Raw genomic sequence first — 24,104 nt, forward strand, 5'->3', positions numbered from 1 at the left:
ATATCCAGCACATTATCACAGCTGGATTATCTTGTCAGCTAGGGATTTAGGTATGTTATGACATCCAGGTTAAGCCAGGATTTGCTGGAAAACTTTTTCGGTATAGTCAGGCAATCATGTGGGTCTAATGACCACCCAACACCAATGCAGTTTCTAATTATCGTTAATTGCCTATCCTTTTATAACCTTGCGAAAATAGTAGGCTCAGGCTATGCTGATATTAATGGAGCTAGTGGAGAAATGAGTTCTCTCCCGAGTGCACAAAGTGCTCCATCTCAAGAAGCCAGGGTTGCTGCAATCGACCATCTCACTGAGGAAGGAAACCTGGCTTCAGCCGAGCGCATGCTTCGTAGTATTCCTGCTGAGCACAGAGAGTTGGTGGAGCAGAAGAGCGACGACCATCTAATACATTACATGGCAGGGTATGTTGCTTGAAAGTTTCTAGAGCGTTATGACTGCATGCCTTGCAAGGCTTTCTTTTGGAAACCCCCAATACGAAAAGCAGAAACTCTTGAGTTCACTGTGACATGCGACAAGGGAGGGTTGTTATATCCTTCGCTGGAGCTTTTAAGGGCAGTGAAGAAGTTGGAGAACATCTTCACTGTGTTCTTCAGCTGAGAGAAACTCTGCAGTGACAGCACAGTGGATGTAATGCTGCCATTGAAGGAGAAATTCGGCTATGCCTTAGGCTGCAGCCAGCACTCAGATTCGCTCACAACAGAGTTGACCAAGTTCTATGTGCTGACCAGGCTGCACTTCTATGTAAAAGGGATCAACCAATCGCGACAGGAACGGCGTAAAAAGAAGTTGCATTGCTCCTAAAAGCCATTGCCATTGCCTCTCTCGTAGCAGCCGTGAACTCTAAAAATGGAAACAAATTGCATGTGAACATGAGCCGTTCCTCATAATGCCTCTCTCGTAGCAGCCATACACTTTGAGAAAGGTGTAGCTGCCCATCTTTTGTACCAATAAAGAGTTGTTTTTCGCCACCACGAGTTCTACTTATTTTGCTGTGTTACGAAATTTCGCTATCACTGGTAACCACTACGACCGCATAATAGTGGCATCGCCATAGGATTAATAAACTGCCTAGCTTTCAGTGGATATATGCTTTCGTAAACAAAACTGCACTTAAAGGAATAAAACCTCATCATATCGGGCCTCTGTTCCGAATGCGCTAGTACATGCGCCGCAATTGTTTGGCTCACTTGAACTTGTGAATGCGATTTGGTCCTGACCTGTATAAAAACTGTTCATGGCAAATGAATTAAGAAATTTACCCATTCACATATTTACCTCTTCTACGGTGTTTGCGAGCTTTTAGTTTAGAAATAAGTCGAATCGCAGTGCGGCTGTTAAGTCTGCACTCGTTGGTTCGGCTTTATTTTCATGCAAGCTTGAAGAATGTCTGCCTTTCCACCTTTCTCTGCACCTTGTCTTAATTTCAGAGGAAGTTTGCAGAAAACATGCTACGGAGCTGCGCGCTTTCTTTTTTCGGCACGACACCAAACGCACACGACTTTCTCTACGATGAAAATACTCAGAGTTTCGCGTTCCGTACAGCCCATGCTCTAGTGGCGTCATCTGCCGTCGTCGACGTGAGATGCCACACCCGCAGGCTCTCCCTGACCCCACAACCCCTTTCTAGTTCACTATAATAGCGCTAACCTTTCCGTTCTCACAACGAACCACTTTTAGGTTGCAGTGCTGATGCTGCGACACTTCATTTCTTATTCCCAGCCATGTCTGCAGTGGTGTCCGGTTCTCAGCAGGCACATGGTTTTCAAGGTAAGTCGGTGGTTTGCTTTTATACTTTCTTCTCTTTTATGCTGATAATGAGCGCTTAGCATGGGCCGGAAGAGCTGATGCACAATGCAAATGCCCAGCGGTTTCAGCAGTACCCTTCAAGGCATGTCGGTGGTATTTCTTCTCGGAATAGTATTAAACTGAGTCAAATGGTGCATAGCTAAGACTAGTTTGAACAGCTGAACTGCAACCCGAAACAAATGGCGATAGAGAAGCGACATTCTTGTTTGTCTCCCTTTGTCCCGTGTTTCAGTTCATCTTCTCACACTCGTCCTGGTCTTTCTTTACTGTACGTGCTTCTCGCGGTCCGCAGGTTTTGTGCACAACGGCATGATGGCTTCAGTGGTTCTGCCACACGTTTTCGATAGTGGTGCTTGATGTTGTGAGGTAGTCACCGTTCATGCATTGCTTTTTTTCTGTCTGCCGGTGGAGGTCTTTTGTAATAAGGGCTGTCTGTAGAGCTAAGTGATATTTTGCATGCTTCATTGCTCCTCTGTAGGTTTACATAGCTCCTGTATATAGCATGCAGTATTACGTGCTTGTATCATTTGTAGGCACAAGCCATGTACTTTCATCTGTTCTTGAACAGTCTATCTTTTTGCACATTATATAAAGCTTTGCTGTGCTCTACTGCTTGCAAGGACAAATTTTATTGCCAGTGGTACTATTTAAGCAGATGCCTTAGATCTGCCTCCATGATAAAGATGCTATAGGTGTCCATTTACACTTTAGGATTTTAACCTAATCACTGAATTTAGAGAAGCTGAAAACTGGTTACTTTAGGCGTCTTAAGCTACCTTGTATGTCTTACCCATGCATTCAGAAATGTGCCTTAGCCTGAAGCCAATGCTTGATTTGGTCGAGATAAAGCCAGGCATTAATGCACCCAAGGAAAAACAGTGAGTGTCTTGAGCACGTTCACACCTGTCGTTATAGTGACAGTCAAGCATGGGCTTCAAGTAAGGGTGAATATCTGAATGTGGAGTAAGTAATAAGCGATGTGTTTGCATAGTTGTAAAGATTCTGTCCTCTTTTTCAGGTTTAGGATGCTAAAGCCAGCCAACAAGAGAGTGATCTTCCACATACGGTTCGCCCTCCATCCCCACATAGGAGCATACCGTGTGCCTTTAGGAGTGCTGACAAATTTTCTTCCTCTTTTGAAACTGGTAGCGGTCTAACTTGTAGTCACGGTAATGACTACAAGGCTAAACCTCACAATCTTCAGCATCTAAAAATAATGTTCCCTTTGAAGTGGCAACCTTAAGATGAGCACTCACTGCAACACGCTTCCTTGGTAGTACTGCTGTGGGGGCCAAAGCAATTAACCACTGCTGCTATGTTGAGACCAGTGTATGAACACCAACCAGATAACGCTACAGAGATGTAGATGTAGCATCTCATCTCCAGCATCAGCTGAATCAATGCTTTGGCATTTCATGGCACCTGATTGCATTTTAAGTAGTGCTGTACGTTTTCAAAAATGTGGCAAATATAGAATCCTGTTTTGGGCTGAGTGTATGGAAAGCAGTGAGGCAGTTTAAAAGGAAAGGGCCGATTTGATACTGCTATAAGTGGCTCAGCACTCTCAGCAGCATGGTGTGGCCTGTTACCACTGCATTTGGTTGACGAGTGCATGCCAAGTGTGCTGTGGTACCAGGTAACCACTAACTGTAACTACATTGACATTCCTTATGATCCATGAATCTACATACGTGTTGGCTGTAGTCTCACTCGCATGGAAATATGGTATAGTTATTCTACTCAAGTAATTTATAGAGCATACCATTTTTGTACATGTACTGCACGTTTACTTATTCGAGGACAATGACTTCCTTGTCGAGTGAGAACAATATTCTATTTTTATGCAGTAGCTGTGTTCCGAATTTTTCTCCTTTATGGAGAAGCTAATTTGGCACCCTTTTGCTGTAGGGTGTTGCCTGCTTCTCTTACAGAATTTCTCATTGTGCTAATGTATTGGTGATTTTCAGATTCATGGTTATATTGTGCTCAGTTTTACACAGACGATATTAAGGAAGTACAGGATGTAGACGGATGTAGCGCAACCTACCAACTGTTTATTACTGTTAAAGAATGCGCTTATATACAAGGAGATATGGCGCGGGAGGGGGGGGGGTATAAAATATATGACAAGTTCACACATGTGATCACGACATGTGATCACAGTTCGGGTCAGGCATACATCGTTCACTTGCACCCGATCGCTCTGCAAACTCGACCTCAGCTTTGATAAGCGCGATGGACGGAGTGCTTACGCACATTTCTTTTTCTTTAGCTATCGCTCCGTTTTTGTTTTTGATGTGCCAATGACTGCGGTGCTTTCTAGTAGCGGAGAGCATTTGCACTGTTTGCAATGTGCAGCCAAGTTGCTAGGTGCTGTCAGAAGCTGGCACGTGTATTTGTGCTCCCGTAATCTATCATTTAGACAACGTCCAGTTTGCCCAATGTATAGTATCCCGCAATCTAGTGGCATTTGGTAAACAACTGAAGTAGCACATTTCACGTACTTTTTCACGTGCTTAGTCTGACAGACCGTAGCACTAGGGTTTGCCTCTGGATCCTGCATTCACCCTCTTCCACATGCCTTTTAGTCTTTGTGGGGCGGAGAAAAGAACTTGAACATCATGGCGTTGGGCTGTCTTTTTTATCCTATGTGACAAGCCATGAATGTAAGGCAACAGCACGCGTTTTTTCAATTTTTCTTTTTCCTGTGTTTTCTGCCTTTTCCTGTTGGTTCTGATTTCGGGCAACAAGTTTTCACAGATTTGCACCACCATGCTATTCGGGTACCCACTGTTTCTTAAAGGGACCCTGAAATGCTTTTGACCATTTTCTACAAACGTACTGAGTCGTTAGAGTAGGTCCTTCTGATTATTAATTGACACATGTAAGTGCCCCGCGTAAAGTGTGTAATTTATCATAAGGTTTTAAAAATGTACATTGCTGCCGATCGCAGCCCACTGCTCGGCGGAATTTTAAGCCGCTCCTACCCATATGACCGAAATCACCCATACAACGTCAGTGGGGCGAGCTATCCGATTGGCTGACCAGGGCGCGTGATCAATAATTTTTCCAACTTTATGGTAAACAAATGATCTTCGTAATAGTTGGAATGTTAGTTAATTTGTTTTTATGAAAAAAAAGTAACATAAAGAGAATGCAGAAGAACAATTTTTCAGCACACTTAAGCACTTTCGGCACACAGCAAGTGTCGTCTGCTTGTGTTACAATGTACTCCATTTTGACGAGAGCTCCGCGGTCAGAGTCGATCTTAGTCTTTTTGCGAGCACTATGATTTGACTTTGTTGCCTTGTGGACTGCAAACGTAGCGACTGGCAATATGTCAAGCTGCGGCATTGTGCCCCTCTGCAAGGCAGCGTACGAGCGAACTGGCTGCTGCGCATCGGACTGCCGCTATCCGATCGGCGCCAGAATTTCCGCGCTTGTGGCCGTCACTTTACACCGGAAGATTACTAACGCAATAGCGTTTTGCGAGTCCGGTATTAGGACAAACAGAAGCACAAGGGGACAGAGTCTGGCAGCTTGACTGTGCCGTAACGGGATGAGCCATGAGATGAGCAGAAGGGCAAATGTGAATGGTCTGCACGGTGCAGCCACCTCGTGGCACAGAGCTCAACCATACACAGCAGCCGCAACGAAGTGTATTCTTCTTTGCTGCTGGTGTGTATTTTTTGCAGGAGTGTAATCACCAACACATTTTTTTATAAATGTTTAAAATGTTTTACACTTGGTTAGAGCAATATTAGCGCTTTGTTTGGCTGGTTAAGCGCCACGCCAACAAGTGTATTGACCGTGCAGACCGATCAGGCCGCTCACGTACGTCTACGCTAAAGTTTCTTCATCAGCTTGAGTTTATGCCTCCAGTCATTTGCCGAAATGACCAGCTTGCCTGTGGTTACCGGAATACAAGACACATTCGGCGCTACGACAAAATGCTCGCAACGCACGCTGCTTTGTTAGCTCTCGCTTGGGGTCGACGGCCAAGCAGCTAGCAGAGAGGTCTCGCGCGGGCGGGGGCGAGCTCCAAAACAACCGGAAGTAGACGATGTGACGTCGCATCGTGACGCAGTCCAGTGAAGGCGGAGCTTAGCCCCACTCGCTCGGCGAATGAGTTGAGGAGGAAAAGCATGGCTGGGGAGGAGGGTAACTTCTAATCGCTTGTAGCTCCATTAATACGTAACGCTTCACTTAAATTGTGGTGCGAATGTTCTACATAAGCTGTACCCTACGCGTCTACAAAATTTGTCCGAACCGTTTCAGGGGCCCTTTAAGCGGCTTACTTGCAAATCGATGCTCTCCCTCACAGCATGGCGGCATGATTTTTCAACTGCTTGACTAATGCAAGCCTTGGCGATGCCTCTTTTTATGATTTTAGAATGGCATGAGTCATACCTCAGGATTTCTTTTTCTCCTCTAGTTTTGTAGCACCAGCAGAAGTGGGAGCGCAATATAACCATGAACGTTCACCAACTAGACCCTTCATTGCTTTACTAAAAGGTTTTCAGATTGTTTTTCCTATAGGATATATTGCTCTTTTGGGCCTTGCTATCCTTTATGTTTCACTACGTTGTTTCTATTTTTTCTTTTATTGAATACAAGGCTAGTCAAATGGTGCTTTGATGTTTCCATATGTGAATTTTGTTTTTGTTCATGAGAATTAAGTTTGATAATGTGCCATTTGTGTTTTGTTTTACTGAATAGAATTCAACTAACACTGTGCTGTGAGAAGTGTTCCTTTGCAAGCATTGCTTTCAATGTCGCATTTTGTTTATCCTTTAGTATGTTTATGCTTAGCTGTTATGCAAAACTAATATTTTTGTATTGGTACGTGTGTTAAGTGCTCATTGTACCTTTCAGAAACCAAGAGATGACGTTATGTTGTATTTTTAGTGTTCACTTTATTTTCATGAGACAAGTGCAGTCTGCCATTGTATTTCACTACAAATATTGTGCGCATCATTACGTACTTGTCAAGCGGTTGATACCGATAAGAGGTTTCACAATAAAAAGGCTGGTGGTGACAACTCGAGTTTCTCTTCACTTAGTAATAGTCAACGACCAATTTTTCGGCCCCTCTAGGGAACGTAAAAACGTCCGAAAATTCAGGCAGTCCGAAAAAACGAATGCATGCAAAAAAACGCGGCTTTCTTTTCTTTTTTCGGACCTAGAGGGTAAAGAGCGAAGTACCAGGCTTCCGAAACCCTGTCAAAGCATCAGTGAAGTGGCTATAAAAAGAGGCGTTCAAAAACTCTGTATGCAGCTGACTGCCGGTTTATTATGTACATGTGCATCGTCGGGCAGCCGGTGTTATTGCTGCAGTGGCTTGAAGAACTTGTTGATTGTTGTTTGGATGGCGTTCCGGTTGGATGCGATCATATTCGCCTCGATCTGAGCAAGAGTCATGTCAGCACTGTACACAGATGAAAGAGTCAACAGTGCTCGCGTCAACTCGGCGCTTGTAGGCGGCGCAGGCATTGGCTCCTCATTTTCAACATTGGAGTCTTCCCCGACGGTACTGCTTTCCGCGCTTCAATGCCATTGGCGAGGACGACGAAGACGGAGTGGGAGCCATCGAAGGTAAACGAAATCCTCAAGTTGCGAACAGTGGAGTTCGCCGACGAGCGTCGAAGCACCTAGGCCTAGCATTGCAGAGCACACTTGACACAACAGCACAACCACACACCACGCTAGCCAAAATGTGGCCTGCGCAAACAAACGAAATGGCGCCGCTCCGGGCGGAAATGCGGCGATGAACATAGCCAGCGTGGCCAGACCAAATCGATGTGTGACGGCTAGATTTGGCTAGTTGTTCAAAGCGGTGATATGCTTTGGCTGCATGTCGATTTCCTTCACAAGGGCGCTGCGCGAGGAGCCAAAGGACCTTCCGTCGCGTCAAAAAGTCTGGAAAATTGGACGGCAGGGAGTTCGAGCGTCCGAAACTTCAGATGTCCTTATACATTGATTCTATGGGGCTCGTGGCGGTGTCGCGAAGACGTCCGAAATATCAGGCATGTCCAAAAATTTGGGCGTCCGAAAATTCAGTCGTTGACTGTAGTGCCACTTTGATTTGTGGTCCCTAACAGTCCAGGACTGTCCGAGAAGCTGCGTATACGCCAATAATCACTGGCTGTAATAGCGTCTCAAGCAGTCTAGGGCATTCTGGGACAACAAATTGAAGAGGCCCAGTGCATGCATGCATAACGAATAAAAGGAACAGTCAAAAATAGTACAATGAATGTCCTACGGACGTAAGCGTGGTTAATATTAAAACATGCACATTGCGTGTTTCTTGTGGCCGATGCACGTGGGCCCCCCGACGAAGACGACGAACGCTCTGGCTCTCCTCAAGCTGTCGGCTGAACTGGCCAGTGCTGCAGTTACCTTTTGTAAATTTACTTTGTAAATAGTCTCCAGTCTTAATCCTTTATATGGATATCCATTAGATGTATAAATATCTACAGAATGTTGTGGATATCTATTAGATGTAATAAATACATCTACAGGATGTTGTGGACGTCTATTAGATGTTACATATATCTAGCCCTGACATCCCCACAACGTACTACTTACATGTTCCGGATGCATTTGCGATGATCCATAATACAGCCCCACAACGTACTACTTACATGTTCCGGATGCATTTGCGATGATCCATAATACGTCCATGCACCGTTTTCTGGATAAATCTGGATATCTAATAGACGTACTGAATCTCCAAGGTTTACCATATTATGCACATCTAATGGATGTATCTGGCTATCTGGGACAGGCGACAACAGCACTGTACTACACATGTAACCGATAAAATCAAGTTGGCTTGCAGACACATGCAAGCAATGAGTTTGTTCCCAATGCGCTTGCGCTAGATACTGCACAGACAGCCTGATAGGGATTAGCCAAATATTTATAGAAATAACACGCCCAGTCAACATTAACAAAATCTAGACGGTCAATTTTGAGAAGGCAGTTATTCTACCACGCTCACACAATGTCTCGTGCCACCTAAAAAGAGATAGGAGAGACATGGATTTGGTGCACTGTTTTGCATTCCATGCAAGTTAAAAAAAGGAGGCTCAACAAAAGGTGTTACATAGTTAAAACACTCATGCACGAGATCAGGTTAAAGTAACACAAGCATGTCTAGCAAGATTAAGAAGACCGCGCAAAATCGTGCAACTGTCTTCCCATAGAAGAGCTGCATACTGATGATACTGCAAGGACAAACAAGTTCACAGAGAAAAAAATTCACCGACTATCACAATTCACTCTAATGCAAACTGAGTGCAGCTCAATTCACATTTTTATTTTGGGATATATTGTGGCAAAGACTTTAAGAGAGACATGTAGCATAGTCGTCAATCGTTGAAAATTTGATCTGTGGGTGAAGCGCATCAGATTCTATACATGACTCATAGGTTCCAGTGTAATCGCTGGTGTCGTGTGGATTCCAAAACCATTATACAATTTGTGTTGTGCATGCAGTCAGATTACAAAACAATCGCAAACCATTACAATGGAAAGAAGCATGAACGAGACCAAACCAAGCAAACCAAACAAGCGCGAGCGAGAGTTGATCCGAGCAGATGACAGTACAAAACGAGCAGTCCAGCTAAGACCAGATATGAGTACGCATTGAGTGGTCATGCAGGTCCACATGACCCCAGTTTCTCGTGTGCATATCACTGACGGGGCTGATCACCACTGTTCAAGGCTTGCGTCTTTTATCTCCCGCTCTGCATTCGCTCTTTCATCTTCCGCTGTGCTTGTTCGCTCATTTATGCCACCAACAGCGATGCTCACCACAGGAACAATGAGCAGCTGCACGTCAGACAACCAAGCGAGTGCTAAGCATGAGCACTTCCTGCATTGTTGATGTAAACGATCTCCTAGGAAACACAGCCAAAACTGATATGCAAGAAGCTGTTACTGCAAATTATTCAGGGCATTCCAAGACATGCTAGTATAAGTCCAGGCTACATTTTTGGTCTCATGATTCTGACCAAGGAGGAAATAGAGGCTGCTCAGCAGTAGTACATGGAGCAGGTGACAAGCAACTCACCTTGGATGCTCTGGGAAACCTGGGCGGCAATCTCTACCAGTGACAGGGGCTTCATCCTAGAACAACCATTCTTTGATCACCACACCGGGGAGTGCAGGGCACTGCTGCCAAACCTTCATAATACAGTTAAACCTCGATATAACAAAGTAGGTAAAATCAGCAATTTGCTTCGTTATATCAAAGTTTTGTTGTATTGAAATTTGACCTTTCATGCAAATAAGTAGAGTCACCGATCGATTTTTCTTGCATAGAAAGGGGCCGCAGAATCTTTAGAATTATCTGGCAATCGAAAAAAGCAAATTTCAATGAAAAAACAATTCAGTTTGGTGAATTTGGGAGCCGGCAACAAATGATATGGTTTCATGCCACAATTACATCTTCTCATAGGAGGTATGAATTAAGAGAAGCCGGCAACACTTTCGAAGGCACTTCGCCCCTGTGGCTGATAGCATCACCCACACTGGGATGACGCCTGGTTAGCTCAGATGGTAGAGCGGCTGCCCTGGAAATGCGGTGGTCCCGTGTTCGAGTCCCAGACCAGGAAAAATTTTTCTTCAACAAGGCTCTTCCTTCGAGGAACCCCCATGGGTTTCCTTTGTAGCAATTACTATGATTGGGTGAATGTCTAATCTTCCCTTTATTAATTACTTCTCTCCACCTAGCAGGTTTCCGCAGAACTATTATGTCAAACTCTCGCCTCTGCTTCGAGTTGTTGATGCATTCGACTTCGCCCTACCATCTGCTAGCCGCCTGGTTAGCTCAGGCGGTAGAGCAGCTGCCCCGCAAAGGTAGTGGTCCCGGATTCGAGTCCTGGACCAGGACGAATTTTTCTTCAACTACGAGGCTTTTTTTTTTTTCGAGAAACCAGTATGGGTTTCCTTTGTACCAATTGCTATGATTACGTGGATGCCTCATTTTCCCTTTATTATTGATATGGCTTCACTTCGGCAGTCACTCTTGTCGCGCAGTGCGCGATTTGAGAGGTGTGTTTGTAAGCAGCCACTTGTAATTCAATAATTTTTTTTTTTTCAATCAAGCTTGCCCGCCTGCGGATCAAGAACCAGCATACGACCGACAGCCGACACTACACTTTCAGCGACGCTATGTCAAGTACCAGCCCGGCGAACTTGTTTGGGTTTGGACCTCAATACGCCGACGAGGACTTAGCGAGAAGCTTTTACACCGTTATTTCGGACCCTACAAGATCATCTGACGCATTGCCATGGCTTCATTGAGCGTTGCCAGTGGCTTCGCAGTTTCTTTCATAAGAAAGGCTTCAGATCTGTGGCAGGGACAGCAGCATAGGATTAGTAGCTTGCGATGTAATTGAAATGGTCATTTGGTCTGATAGCACATTACCCTCGATGCCTCTATGGGCAGGTACCCAGCGTATTGACACGTGTACTTGTTCGTCTTTTTCAGGTGACCACTTTTCACCATAAAGGCGCCAATACACTTTGACGTGACCCGGCGCGCGCGCGGTGGTTGCGTTACGTCACGCCAGGTCGGCTACGCCGCGTCAGGCGTAAATCCGTCCCCCTACAGTACAACGCCGCGCCCCTGCCGCAGCTGGAGTAGCGCATGCGCAGAACACCGCGCCGCTCCGTGGCGCCTGTCGTGGAACATCGAAACAAATCTTTCGCGCGCTTTCTCTGTCGGTAGCAACCGCGGACCGGACTGTTGCTCGGCGATGGCACGGATGCAGACACATTCCGCAAGACGAAATTAAGCAGGAGACACACTGTACGATTCGGCGTCCGATCCGACGTGCGGCGCCACATGCTCCGGCATGCGGCATACTACGATTCGGGGCACACGGTGCGTGCATCCGAAAGATTGAGCGGCGCGTAAGCTCCGCCCAGATACAGCCCCCCAGCTTCACTTTATATCCACATCGAGAAACACAATACAAACAACTCTGCACAACACTGTTTCGCTTTACGCGAATACTGTCAATAAAATTATGCCCCTGCGAGTGACGGAACACTTCACGACGGCACGTTGTCTACTGACGGCTCCGCCAACAACCAGTTATAGGGCCGGTAGGCCTAGCTAGGCAGACGCTGCGGCCGACGGCGCTGGCGATCCAACGCGAGCTCGTCAAAGAGCGCTTATTTTTGCCAAAACAATTAACACTTTACATTTAGGTCGCCCGTAATTAAATACAATGGTTTACTCGACGCAGTCGTTGCGAAGGGAAGACGTGCAAGCGAAGCGAGCAGCCTCGCTCAGACGGTCGGTGTGTGCTGTCTGCCCGTGAAATGCCCTCGCGTCACGGCTCCTGATCTCGCCAGTAGCTTGGTGCTAGTGTATTAGGTGCTGCTTTGCATAACAGGCACACGTTCGAGATACTTTTACTGAACTGGTAACTATTTCGTGTCGGAAACAAACTGCAGCAGGCAAGGAAAATAAAAAATTGGACGACGCTTCGCCTGCAAGAGTGGAACGCGATAGCGTTCCCGTCGACCCGCCAAGGGGTGTAAGACAATGGGCTACGGCGCAGCGACTACGCGCCCCGCAACGGACGCGGTGAGCGTCGAGCAATGCAGCGTTCGGCGCGACAACGAAATGTGCGCCTGAGCAAGCGACGCACGCCTGAGCCTTAGAAACAACTCGTTTCTACCGCGTTCACTAGAGGCGCTTTTGTACCGCTTTGAAGCATCGAACTCGTGGCTCAGTGGTAACGTCTCCGTCTCACACTCCGGAGACCCTGGTTCGATTCCCACCCAGCCCATCTTGCAAGTTGTTTTTTATTCATGAAGTGCCTGCTGGGATTTATCGCTCACGGCCAACGCCGCCGACACCGACGCCGACGACACCGGCTTTTCTGCGACACGAGCTCCTTAACGCTGTCGCGTTAAAAGACTGCGAGAAACCAGCCAGCCAGCGCTGCCTCCATGGAGGCAACGTCAGAGAACGTCACATGCCAGCCACGCTGTCATTGGCTGCGGCCAAACGACGGTGCGGTTGTAGGACGCGTCGGACGATGAAAATCTGCCCGGTTTGTCGCACGCCGGTCGTCCGATCCGGCGCTTCGGCACGGGAAAACACCTCGATTCCGGCTACCGTTCCGGTGCGTCGGACGCCAGATCGGACACCGAATCGGGCCGTGTGTCGCGTGGCCTGCGTCGCAAGAGGAACAGGTCTCTCTACATAACGCAGACACGTAGCCGCTGCCACTCCTTTTCGTCGCTTCAACAGCTTTCAGTTCACGAGCATAGCGGTCCCTCAGCCGCTTCCATAGTTTCAGGCACTCTTCGACTGAAACAGGGAAAACAAGACAAACAGGCGCTGAATGAATAGCACATCCGAAGACGTATATACACACGTGCGTAGCATTGACGCTCCTGTTGAGAGGCCAGAGTACATGCGTATCTGCTCCCGCGTGTTGTTTTCCCGCTCCGCATCCCAGTAGCCCATTCTTTTGGTTTCGTAGACACACGGGTGTTGCTGAACGACGTCCAGAAACCTTTCGATTCTGGAGCCGCACAGGTCGGGCACGCTTTCTTGCGAAGAGGCCATCTGGTTCTGGCTCAGCCTGCCGAGTAGTGAGTCTCTACCTCGACGAGAGAGGGCGCTAGGCGCTAACTTGCTCGGCGCGGTCGGCGCGAAATGCAGTCGGTTGCATTCGGCGCCGGACGACGTCCGAGCGCGCCGAATGCCGCCGGTCGCGTCGGCGCCAGATGCCGCCGGACTGTAAAGGGTCGTGTTTTCGCCAACGTAACGTCGCCATGACGAGCGCGCGCGCGCGCATTAAGTCGGAGTGTATTGGCGCCTTAACAACTGTTATTTCTCAACACGGGATGTGCCCGCACATATTAGAAGTTTCTCAAATAATGTTATCAATGGTGCTTTTTGCTGCGTGTTGTCACCGAACCTTGTGTAATCTGATTTCATGCCTGCACGACGCAAATGGGGTAGAACTTTCTGGAAGACACACGGGCACCAGCGATTATTCTGGAACCTTCGATGGCTGATGTGTAAAACCCGATGCACTTGACCCACCGGTCAGATTTCCGCCGATCGCTGACTGTGTTCACCGCTGTCGCCGTTCTTTGAGTGTAGCCTGTTTTTGAGGACCCAAGTTCGCCCAATAAACTGCTAGTTTGATCATTCCCAGATTTGCTATTTTCTTCACCGTCACTACTATGTGACAATATAAAGACATGCCGTTTAGATATGCAGTTAAACCTCGATAAAACAAAGTTCAATTTAACAAAATTCTCGATATAATGAAGTATTTAACTTTTCATAACCTCTTATCTATAGAACACTATGTATTTCGAACTTCAATATAACGAAATTTCACTTCTGCCTTAAAGGAATGCCAAGACAATAAACGGAAACTTCCGCAGAAGCAGATGGTCAAATGTTTGAATTAAAAGTGGCTGCTTGCAAATGCACCTCTCAAGTCGCACGCTGCGCCATAAGAGTAACTGCCGAAGTGGAGCTGCGTCATGTTCCGTATAAAGTCCAAGTGCCATGAGATGCTATCGCGCCCCACGCACTGTGTGCTTTAGGTGCGAGTGAAAGCGTGCAAGAGAGGGACAAGAGAGATTGTAGTTTCAAAAATGCTGCCTTCTCATGCGAGCTTAGGGAAAGAAGGGGAGGAGAGCAATGAAAAAAAAAGGGCGCTCTGTTCCGTCTCCTCCCTTATGTCGTGTGTGTTTTCGCGCCTAGTACCCAAGAGGAGAGCAAGCTCGCGATAACACAATCAAGTGCACGTGAGGGGGTGGGGGTAAGTTGATGTGCATGGCTGTAAGTGTGACTGAGCACATAGGCAGCCGCGCACCCTGCTTTAGAGGTAATCTGCCACATGGGAAAAGAGTGGGTGAACCATGACAACGTGGCACCATGTAAGCTGTCTTACCGAGCGTTTAGGATTGGAGGTTGCGTAATCTCGAGTTTCGGTGACCCATTGGAGCAAGAGGCAGACTAAGCATTCACTCACTGCTGCCAGTGCTTTTCCTTATACAAGGACTCGGAGACAAAAATTCAAGTATTATAATTAAGGACTTTCAAGGCCCTGTCACAGTTTTTTCGAAGGGTGCAGAGCAGCACACCATGTAGCAATTTTTTAATCACAGCATTTCTAAACCACTATACTTGTACTAACGAAGTCAGTAAAATCGGCACTTTGTTATATCAGAATTTTGTTATAATGAAATTCGACCTTTTATGCAAATAAGAAGAGTCGCTGACTTTCTTTTTTTGCACGGAAGGAGCGTCAAACTTTTAGAATTATCGCGCAACCAGAAAAAAAAATTCGCTGAGGAAAAATAACTTGCTGAATTTGAGAGTGTGACCAAAGATACAGCTTCATGCCGGGTTGACGATATCTAACATAGATGATACGGTATGAAGCCTGCGGAGTTTTTGCGTTCAATTTGGTGGTGTTTGATAGTGTCAACTACAGTGGCATAGCACTACAGTCGAACCCACTTATAACACTATTCAAGCGCCACGAAAATTCCATTGTGAGAATCAATATTTGTTATAAGCGGGTCGCACAAAAAAAAATCACAACAAGGGATAGCGTAGCTGTTCCGAGAAAACTATAATGGTGGGGAGGCCAGTTCTCCGTATCACCTTCCTCCATCCAGCTTCCGATTATGTTGACTAGTTGAGCTGTTTAACGCTGTTTTCTGTGCACTCTGATCGGATGTTGTTAAAGGGACACTAAAGTGAAACAATAAATCAGTTTAAACTAATGAAACATTGTTTCAGAACCCTGAAGGCAGTCTTTAAAAAAGAATTGTTTCATTATTAGATGAGAAAATTAAGGTCCAAGTATCAGTATTCGAATTTCGAGTCGAAACCACGGCGCCGGTACGTCAGCGTGACGTCAGGGATTCCAAAGTATGTTTTCACATTTGACCGCGTTGCCTGAATAAAGGTCCCCGAAACTTGCCATGTTTAATATATGGTTCCTTTAGAACACAATGTGGTCAATCTGTACCGCTATATATAATTAGTAGTCCCTAGAAGATGCCATAAAAATCCATGACGTCACAGCCCCCAGGTGCGGGAACTTAAGTAGGCGTCGCCACCCGTATTTCGTTCTTGTGCAATTTCTGGCTTACCAGACGTCTTATCGTTGTAAGAGTGGCGTTTTTGGTGTTGTAGAAAGGTAAGTTACTGATGCAGAAGAAAATCATTATCATTTTTCACTTTAGTGTCCCTTTAAAGGGACACTAAAGGTTACCAGAAACAAGTTAAAGTGGTAGAGCAATGTTCTAGAACGTCTAAGGCGTCAATATAATCGCGAACAGAGCTTTAGTAACCGAGAAATTGAGGTAAATGCATGACACGATTTGAGACCCCCCAGCGACATTCCGGTACTAGCCCGATGACGAAAGGACTCCTCATAATTTGTGTTACTAATACTCAACTACTCGTATTAAAAATATCATTTCATTCGATTATAAGACGGAAAAAAATGCTACTTGTCTACGTCTATTCGATTCTAAGAAAAAATAACATTTTGACGTTACCCTTCAGTAATATGGGTGTTCGAAAGGTTTCGTTTTCGCTCGACTCTGCGCCGCGCACGCTTTGGAGTTTCAGTAGTTTCGTTATCGCGTTGTGCTGTGAGGGTTCTCCTGGCTCGCGAAACTTTCATTTGGAACAATCAGCGAGAATGCCACGTCCATGTGATGTCGTGGGAAGCCCTCGTTGCTTTCCCGCTTCGGAGAGCCGGTGTCGAGGCCGCCGTCGTAGTACGCAACGACGCCGGCAGTGCGAGCCCTCAGCAGCAGGTCGCGCTCGTCGGTGCTCAAATCGCTGAAGTTGAGCCCACCATCGCGAGCCAACCTGTCGGTGTCAGGGTCCATTGCGACGAGCGTCGAAGTTAGCGTCACAGAATGAAGTACCAGCTTATGGGCGTCTTGCGCTGGAGTTTGAGGTATAGTAGCGGCGCCTGGTGGCGGTGCGGGAAACGACATCTGGGTCGTGCCAGCTTGGGTCGTATTGAGCCCTGGCTGTGGCGAAGCACGTTTCTAGGCCGAGTTTTGCGTCGATTCGCACATTTTTATGCCCTGTTGCGAGTGCGAAAAGGCTCGTCGCTTCTCATAGACCACGCCGACCACGCTGCGAGCTCGCCGCAGCCTATAGTTTAACGAAAACGGACTCTCCGTGTGCCGTGGGACGTAATGTGCGACGTAATTCGTTTCTCATTCCGCTAGCCACCATACTCCCGCTTTCGCTCTGCTGTCGGCTCTGTCTTGGCTCTGTTTCTGGCCGTGCGTTCGCGTTTTGCGCAGAAAAGCCGTAGCGCCGTCTGCGGACGCCGTTCTACTCACCGATGGCGCAACGTCACTATGAGACCATGATGTCAGTACTCCTCGATCGGAGGGCGGGCGATTTGAACTGCGCTAGAGGTACGCGGACGCTTCAGAACGCATTTTCTCTTAAAATAAGTCTCTCCATGGCACGAAACAAGCGTTTCGAGGTTTCTGTGATGGTATTTCAACAGTCCACGTTGACTTAATAGTAACCTTTAGTGTCCCTTTAACAAGGCACGGCTGTCGGCGTTCAACAATGGCACTACTATAACAACTACAGACAGGGGTCACGGATGGCAAGTAACATACAAGCTCCGCTGAGGCATCGCTTTGGTGGCCCCAAAAACGTGCCTTTTAAAAAGTGCGGGAAGGTTGACATTGCAGCATCTCAACTTGAGAAATCCAGAAAAGCTGGGACGTGACCGCCACAAGCATCTCGTCATGTATTTCCTGCTGGCTTGCATGAGCAAACTGCACGTCCATCAGCCTTGCTTGCTTTACGCGAAGCTTGCCAACATCCTTCTCCAAGGCTCCAGGTGCTCCATGTAGTGAAGCAGAAGGTTCCTCACGAAAACAAGCCCTTGAGGGACTGAATCATCTACGGGACCTCCCACAATGACAATGTTGAGGCAGCTTGCCCTACAGCGTCATCGCTGCCGTCGTGGCCCTCACTGTCACTATCCGATACAAGCATGTTTGCGACAATAAACTCATCAATTAGAAGCACTTTGTTGCCAAATTTACAGCAGTGCACTTTCTTTTCTCCAGCAACGTCGTGCACTGCCAATGATCAGCGGGCGGGATCAGCCATCTTCTGTTTCAGTGGCGAGTCAAACATGGCTGAGAAACATGGCCAGGAACAACTTCGATGCAACAAAGATAAGCAAGAGCGACTTAATCTGTTAGCAGAATTTCGTAGAATGAAGGCCAGAGAATAAAGAACCAACTGTGAGGGCCGAGCGAGCAATCTGGGAGCAGCGCCATCAGCATTCTCAGCAGGGCTGCCGGGTCTTTGGGAGAAAAAGTAGCAGAAAAACTTCGAAAAGTAGCCAAAGAAGTCTCCCAACTGCGGCAAAAGCTTTAATTAGCAGCAAAAAAGTGGCCACATTACGACAAACCAACAATTGGCAATTTTTTTACGTGAAAACAATAAAGAAAGAAAGCAGAAAAAACCCTAGTTTCCAGCGCTACTGATGGCAAACACAAGTAACAGAACAAAAGAAATGTTATCCCGTTATTGCGTCATAATTTACCATGATGACCAGCTGACGTTCTTTGATAATTTTCGCCACCCACTTTCTTGCTTTCTCATAGCCAAAGCGGTGTCGCCAGTTTCAGTACAATAAACTTGCATGCCGTCCTTGCACCACTATGACTTCACTGCAAACATTCCTGTGTGAACTGTATGACGTCGCACACTTCTCTCCCTGGTACGCAGTCGCATAATCACATAGACATTGACTCCTATAACGTAATTGCTGCGATGACGCATTTTCGGTTGCTGCAGTCGTTCCTGGCGCCAAGAGCCATGATCTTTGAGATTCTCTATAGAGGTAGCCGTCGCTGGGGGTGATATTAGCACACCGCCTAGTGCTTCCGTCGTACGAAGGGCGCAAAAGTATGTCCTTTAAGATTTGTTAATTCCTGTTACTCGGAAGAAGCTGCTTGGGCCGGTTGAATAATCCATCCATGACAGCCCCGGACTACCCAAAACCTTGATTTCGGCCAAGGAGCGTTGCATATGAAACATCTCGGGCAGTCTTGGACAGCCCAGGATAAGTCGAATAGGCCCACTGACCATATGCCAGCTATGATATATTTTCAGCTCCTGAATTTGCTTCCCGAGCTTGCAAGACACAAAAGCATGGACTTCAAGGCCTGGTGTTTAAGTCTGCTGCTTTGAGGGGGCCGTCACGGGGTGGGGAGTTGATTCGGACTACCTATACCAGTTACCACCGCCAAAAGACACCAGAAAGTATCCAACATAGTCAAGTGTTCTACAAAAACTTTTGGTGCCAGAAAGTATCCAAGTCACAAAGCCCGATTTTCGGTCGTCAGGAGCCTCTAAAAGTAGCCAATTTGGCAAGAAATCGGCAAACATGGCAACCCTGGTTGTCAGTGCAGTTTGAGCGGTCCATTCATGTTTCAGAGGGTGGTGCGGCACAGAGCTATTTGCGTCCGGAGGGGTGGAAGGGCGACGGGAGAGATGCGCGCTAGGCTGGCGTGCATCTTTTTTGGAGGGAAGTGTGCAGCAGCAGTTGGGGTGGCGGGCAATCGTGCAGCGACTCGCATTCCACTTTTTCTCTTTCTTTTCAAGGCTTTCGCATTACACTACCTTTCGGCACGGATACCCAGCAGCCAGACTTCAATGTTACAACCAACAATGCAGCATGGGGACATTGTAGTGAGTGGGTTATTTCCCCATAGAAAACATACAAAAGCTGAGGATGCAACAGGTTTTCATTGTTATAACTGATATATTGTTAAAACCGGTAGCATTGTAAGTGGGTTTGACTGTATGAGCCGTCCCAGCTTGCCGAACCTTTGCACCGCTGCTGATTGCCTCCATGATAAAACAAATAGGCTGAGTTAAAAAAAAAAAGAAAGAAAGAAAGCCTCTACACCCGTCTTCGTGCAGTGCACTTAATGTGGCACAACTTCGCCAGCCCAATGCGCGCTTCTTCAGTTTGAACAATTATCAGTTATAACAATGAAATTTTCGTGGCATTTGAATATTGTTACAAGTATACATTTGAGTCTAAACATTTGAGGAGAAGCATTGTCTACTATCATGCGTTTAGCATGCACCGACGAGAGTTCCCACACAAACGAAGTGCAGCTGCAGTGCACGGCACATCTGCTTGGGCGTGTTCGCACCATACCGGACAACACTACGAATATGAACATATTTTCTTCTTACTGTGAAATTATTGCCAAGATAGGGTCAAATGCCAATGAGGGTGGTTAGTTCTAAAGTGCCGTCGGAAACTGCTTCGAAATGATCTGAAGAGGGTATAGTGACGGTATCGACGCCGGGCAAACATGGCGGTGAAGCTGCCAGTGGTGCTGTATAGAATTAATGTGGCCACCTCATCGGTAACTGGCCTCGTCACTGTGCGGCTGCCACAGAATGCGATATTCGGCTTGCCGAAATTTTCCCAATCGTTGGAAAATCTTGGCTGGGGGAGAATGATGCACTTGGCAGAATCTAGGAAGTGAACAATAGGGAGCCCAAGCAGGTGAGTGCGCTGATGTTCAACCGTGTACAAGGTCTGTGCTGTGGACTTATCGCCCCACTGTAAGGTTGCTTTAAAGGTACCAAGAACGTGCAGACTCTTTGCCAGGGCCCAAAACTTCCCCTTCAACATCATCCAGCAACTGCGGTCAGCCTGGGAAAGACTGCGAGACAACAGAGACTTCTGCGCCAGAGTCTATCTTAATCTTGGTCGGGTACCCGTTCACTAGTATGTCTATGTACCTGGCTCGTTGTGAATCCACATTGTGAAGTTCGATGGAACCCAGTAGCTAATTTGCATCTTCCTCATGCACACTTCGGCAAAATGTCCTAGCTTTCTACAGTAATGGCAAACTGATTTTCTGGCTGGGCAGCCTTTTCGAGAGTGACGCTGCCGTCCATAAAAGCCACACGATAACCTAGCCGGGTGCTCAGACTGGTCGTGGAAACGTGGCAAAGAGGTGGGCCTATCGTTTCACCGAGTCAATACTTAGCGTTTCGGCAAGAGCGTTATCCATAGTCAATCTAGCGCGGGATAACTGCTCTTTTTCTACGTCCTCGTGAATGCGCGCTTGGCACAGTGCTTCTTCAGCGGTAAGTTTTGTGCACCGGCACAATTGATCACAGTTTCTTGTCACGTATGCCTACGACGAATCTGTTGTGAACAAGGCGGTCCTCGTCGAGCCGGCTGTTACAGCTACAATGCTTTACCAGATTTCGTAATGCTGAAAAAAAGTCATCCACAGATTTGCCTCGCTACTGAGTGCGGCGGTGGAAACGGTTGGCTTTTGTATATTTCATATACTGGATGCACGAAGTGAGAATCAAATTTTTCTTTGACGGCAGTGAAAGAAAGCGCTTCCGTTGTTGACACCCCCAAGGACGAAAGAGTGGTCCTGGCTTGCGGTCCCATACAGTAAAGAAGTGTCCATGCTGGGCCTCGTCGCTGGCACTGTGGTGGCCAGCAACGAAAGAGTAATTCTTGAACGTTGAAATCTACGTTGGCCATTCTCCCGGGTTTGAAAACATGAAGTTCTCCGATGGGCGCAGACCAGATGCGCCAGCGTGAACGATGTGTATTCTGGTTCGGTGGTCTCGGCGGGGATGGATTCCATGTCAGGCATGTCAACGTTTACGGTGGGACCCCACTCCTGACACCATGTTCTGCACAAGGGCTAAGGGACGAGGCGGACTACCGGCAAGGCGGAAACCAAAACAATGTTTATTCCCACTTCCCAAAGTATATATACGAGGTCCTTTTAGATTGTAGTGCCACCTTATGTACATAAGCGGCGACCTCTACATATTACACCGCCGAAATATGCGCACAGAAGGACATGAACTGCTGATAGTTGTTCTTTCTCATCTCCAGGCAACTGTACTTGCTCAACTCCGTGATGCCGCCACCGCTGGCCACCTCGGTGTTTCCAGAACCTACGACCATGTCCGACGAAGATTTCTCTGGCCTCGACTCTACCGTACTGTGCGATGTGATCTTGCTGCTTGCGAACCATGCCACCATCATAAGAAGCCTGCTTTGCTTCCTGTCACACTGATCTCGGAGCCGTGTGTATGTTGGGAGAGATGGGAGACGGGAGAGGCAGGCGAGCACCGTAGATTTTAATTTACCCACGGTTAACGTTTATGGAACTCTGGCACCCTGTTAGCGGTCATTTTTATTATCTTCTCATATAAAGTCAAATGTGATGCATTCATATGAAGATATATATATATATCATAAGAAGCCAACAAACACTGACACCAAGGACAACATAGGGGAAATTACTTGTGCTTGATAAACGAAATAAAGAAACGATAAATTAATGGAAATTAAAGTGGATGAAAAAACAACTTGCCGCAGGTTGGAACCGAACCCACAACCTTCACATTTCGAGTGCGATGCTCTACCAATTGAGCTACTGCGGCGCTGTTTTTCCATCCACTTTATTGGGTATTTATGTGTCCTAGTAGAACGCTGGGAGTGTTATCCAGCGCCATCACTCACAGACCTTGGCGGCGGACTTTCTTCTCATTGATTACATAACGAGGGTCTCGAATCCAGCAACATTGATGCCTTCAGGTAGCATTTGTGGGTTTATTGACCAGCTGCCTTCACCTAAAAAGATCACGTTCTCGTGACGCCTGCGGCTTAAAGGACGTTCCTCGTCCGCCGCCAAGGTCTGTGAGTGGTGGTGCTGGCTAACACTCCCAGCGTTCTACTAGGACACATAAATACATAATAAAGTGGATGGGAAAACAGCGCCGTGGTAGCTCAATTGGTAGAACATCGCACGCGAAATGCGAAAGTTGTGGGTTCGGTTCCCACCTGCGGCAAGTTGTTTTTTCATCCACTTTAATTTCCATTAATTTATCGTTTCTTTATTTCGTTTATCAAGCACAAGTAATTTCCCCTATGTTGTCCTTGGTGTCAGTGTTTGTTGGCTTCTTATGATGACTAATAAAAATCGGGCCCCTCGGTTAACCCCCTTTCTTCTCATATTATATATATATAGCTGAAGAAACGAAGGCGCATACTTAAGAAAATCGCATTTTTAATGTTTTAAGGTTTCCGCCGTGGCATGGACTACGTCAGATAAGAAGGTTTTTATTCTGATGAAGGCGGTGCCACACCGAAAGGTTAAAACATTAAAAATGTAATTTTCGTAAGTGTGTGCCTACGTTTCTTCAACTACCTATGCACCAGACCTACAGAAATTTTCCTTGAATTACACACACACACACACACACACACACACACACACACACACACACACACATATTGTTGCGATGAAAGTATACTGTGGGCGCCTGTATTTTTCTTTTTTCTTTTTGTGAATGTTGTGGGTTTGTCGATGCGAGGGATGCCTTTGTGCGGGAATGACCATGATGGCGCCTCGGGCATGTGCTCCTGCCCAGCCAATGCTGCCGTACCTGACATGCACGTGTCACGCACTCTTCTCACGCTCGGCTGTATCGGGGGGCAGATTGATTAGTTACGGGCAATTTTGTTCTGTGTGCAGTGTTTTCGCAACCATTTTTAGCCTCTTAACCTCAACCTTAACCTAACCTTAACCTTAACCCTTATTGGATTCTGTCGCCCTGCCTGATTGGTTGGAGTATGCCATTGGTGGAGGAGTCTGTACCTACCGCAGGTCCGCGGGTCCCTTGAATGCTATACAGTAGAAACTTATTTAAGGAAGGGTCTGAGTAGTCTTGACGAGAGCAAGGAGACAGCAGCACAACGCCACTTCTCCACAGGGGACCCGGCTGGTCAGGCAGGCCGTTGAAGAAAGGGCATGACATTGTTTTGCTTGTAAATAGTTAAATGGGCAGAGATATAAGGTTACGTGGGACCGTGTTTACTCTGTAGAAGATATGGCCGGTACAATCAGTATGGCCGAAAGGTAGGTTAGCCCCACTATATCGTCTCTTTCGGTTTGTTAGTGATTGTCGTCTTTGTCCCTCTCGTGGCATTGTGACATAACCCCCGGCGGTGAAAGAGCTGTGGCGCCTTTCAGATGGTGGCCGCAAAATATGGCTTCCGACGACCCACATGGACAATGTCACTTGACGTGTACGATGGGGAAGCATCAGCTGGAGCTACTTCATAAGTCACATCACTGAGCTGTCGGACGACGGCAACGGTCAGAGTACCGAGAGACCAGTTTTTCCGATAGGCCCA

At 47.0% G+C, this 24,104-nt stretch overlaps 1 protein-coding gene across 1 annotated transcript in view; it reads right to left on the bottom strand.

The window, feature by feature from the left end:
- LOC142567663 (26S proteasome non-ATPase regulatory subunit 13-like) overlaps positions 1 to 24,104 on the bottom strand; it is a 296,627-nt gene that overhangs the window by 169,529 nt on the left and 102,994 nt on the right. Inside the window, exon 4 of the mRNA XM_075677845.1 lies at positions 9,905 to 9,960. Coding sequence (XP_075533960.1) covers positions 9,905 to 9,960 — 56 coding nt within the window. The remainder of the gene's footprint in view (positions 1 to 9,904; positions 9,961 to 24,104) is intronic.

This window comes from Dermacentor variabilis, unplaced genomic scaffold, assembly GCF_050947875.1.
Source record: "Dermacentor variabilis isolate Ectoservices unplaced genomic scaffold, ASM5094787v1 scaffold_14, whole genome shotgun sequence".
NCBI classification, from domain to species: domain Eukaryota; kingdom Metazoa; phylum Arthropoda; class Arachnida; order Ixodida; family Ixodidae; genus Dermacentor; species Dermacentor variabilis.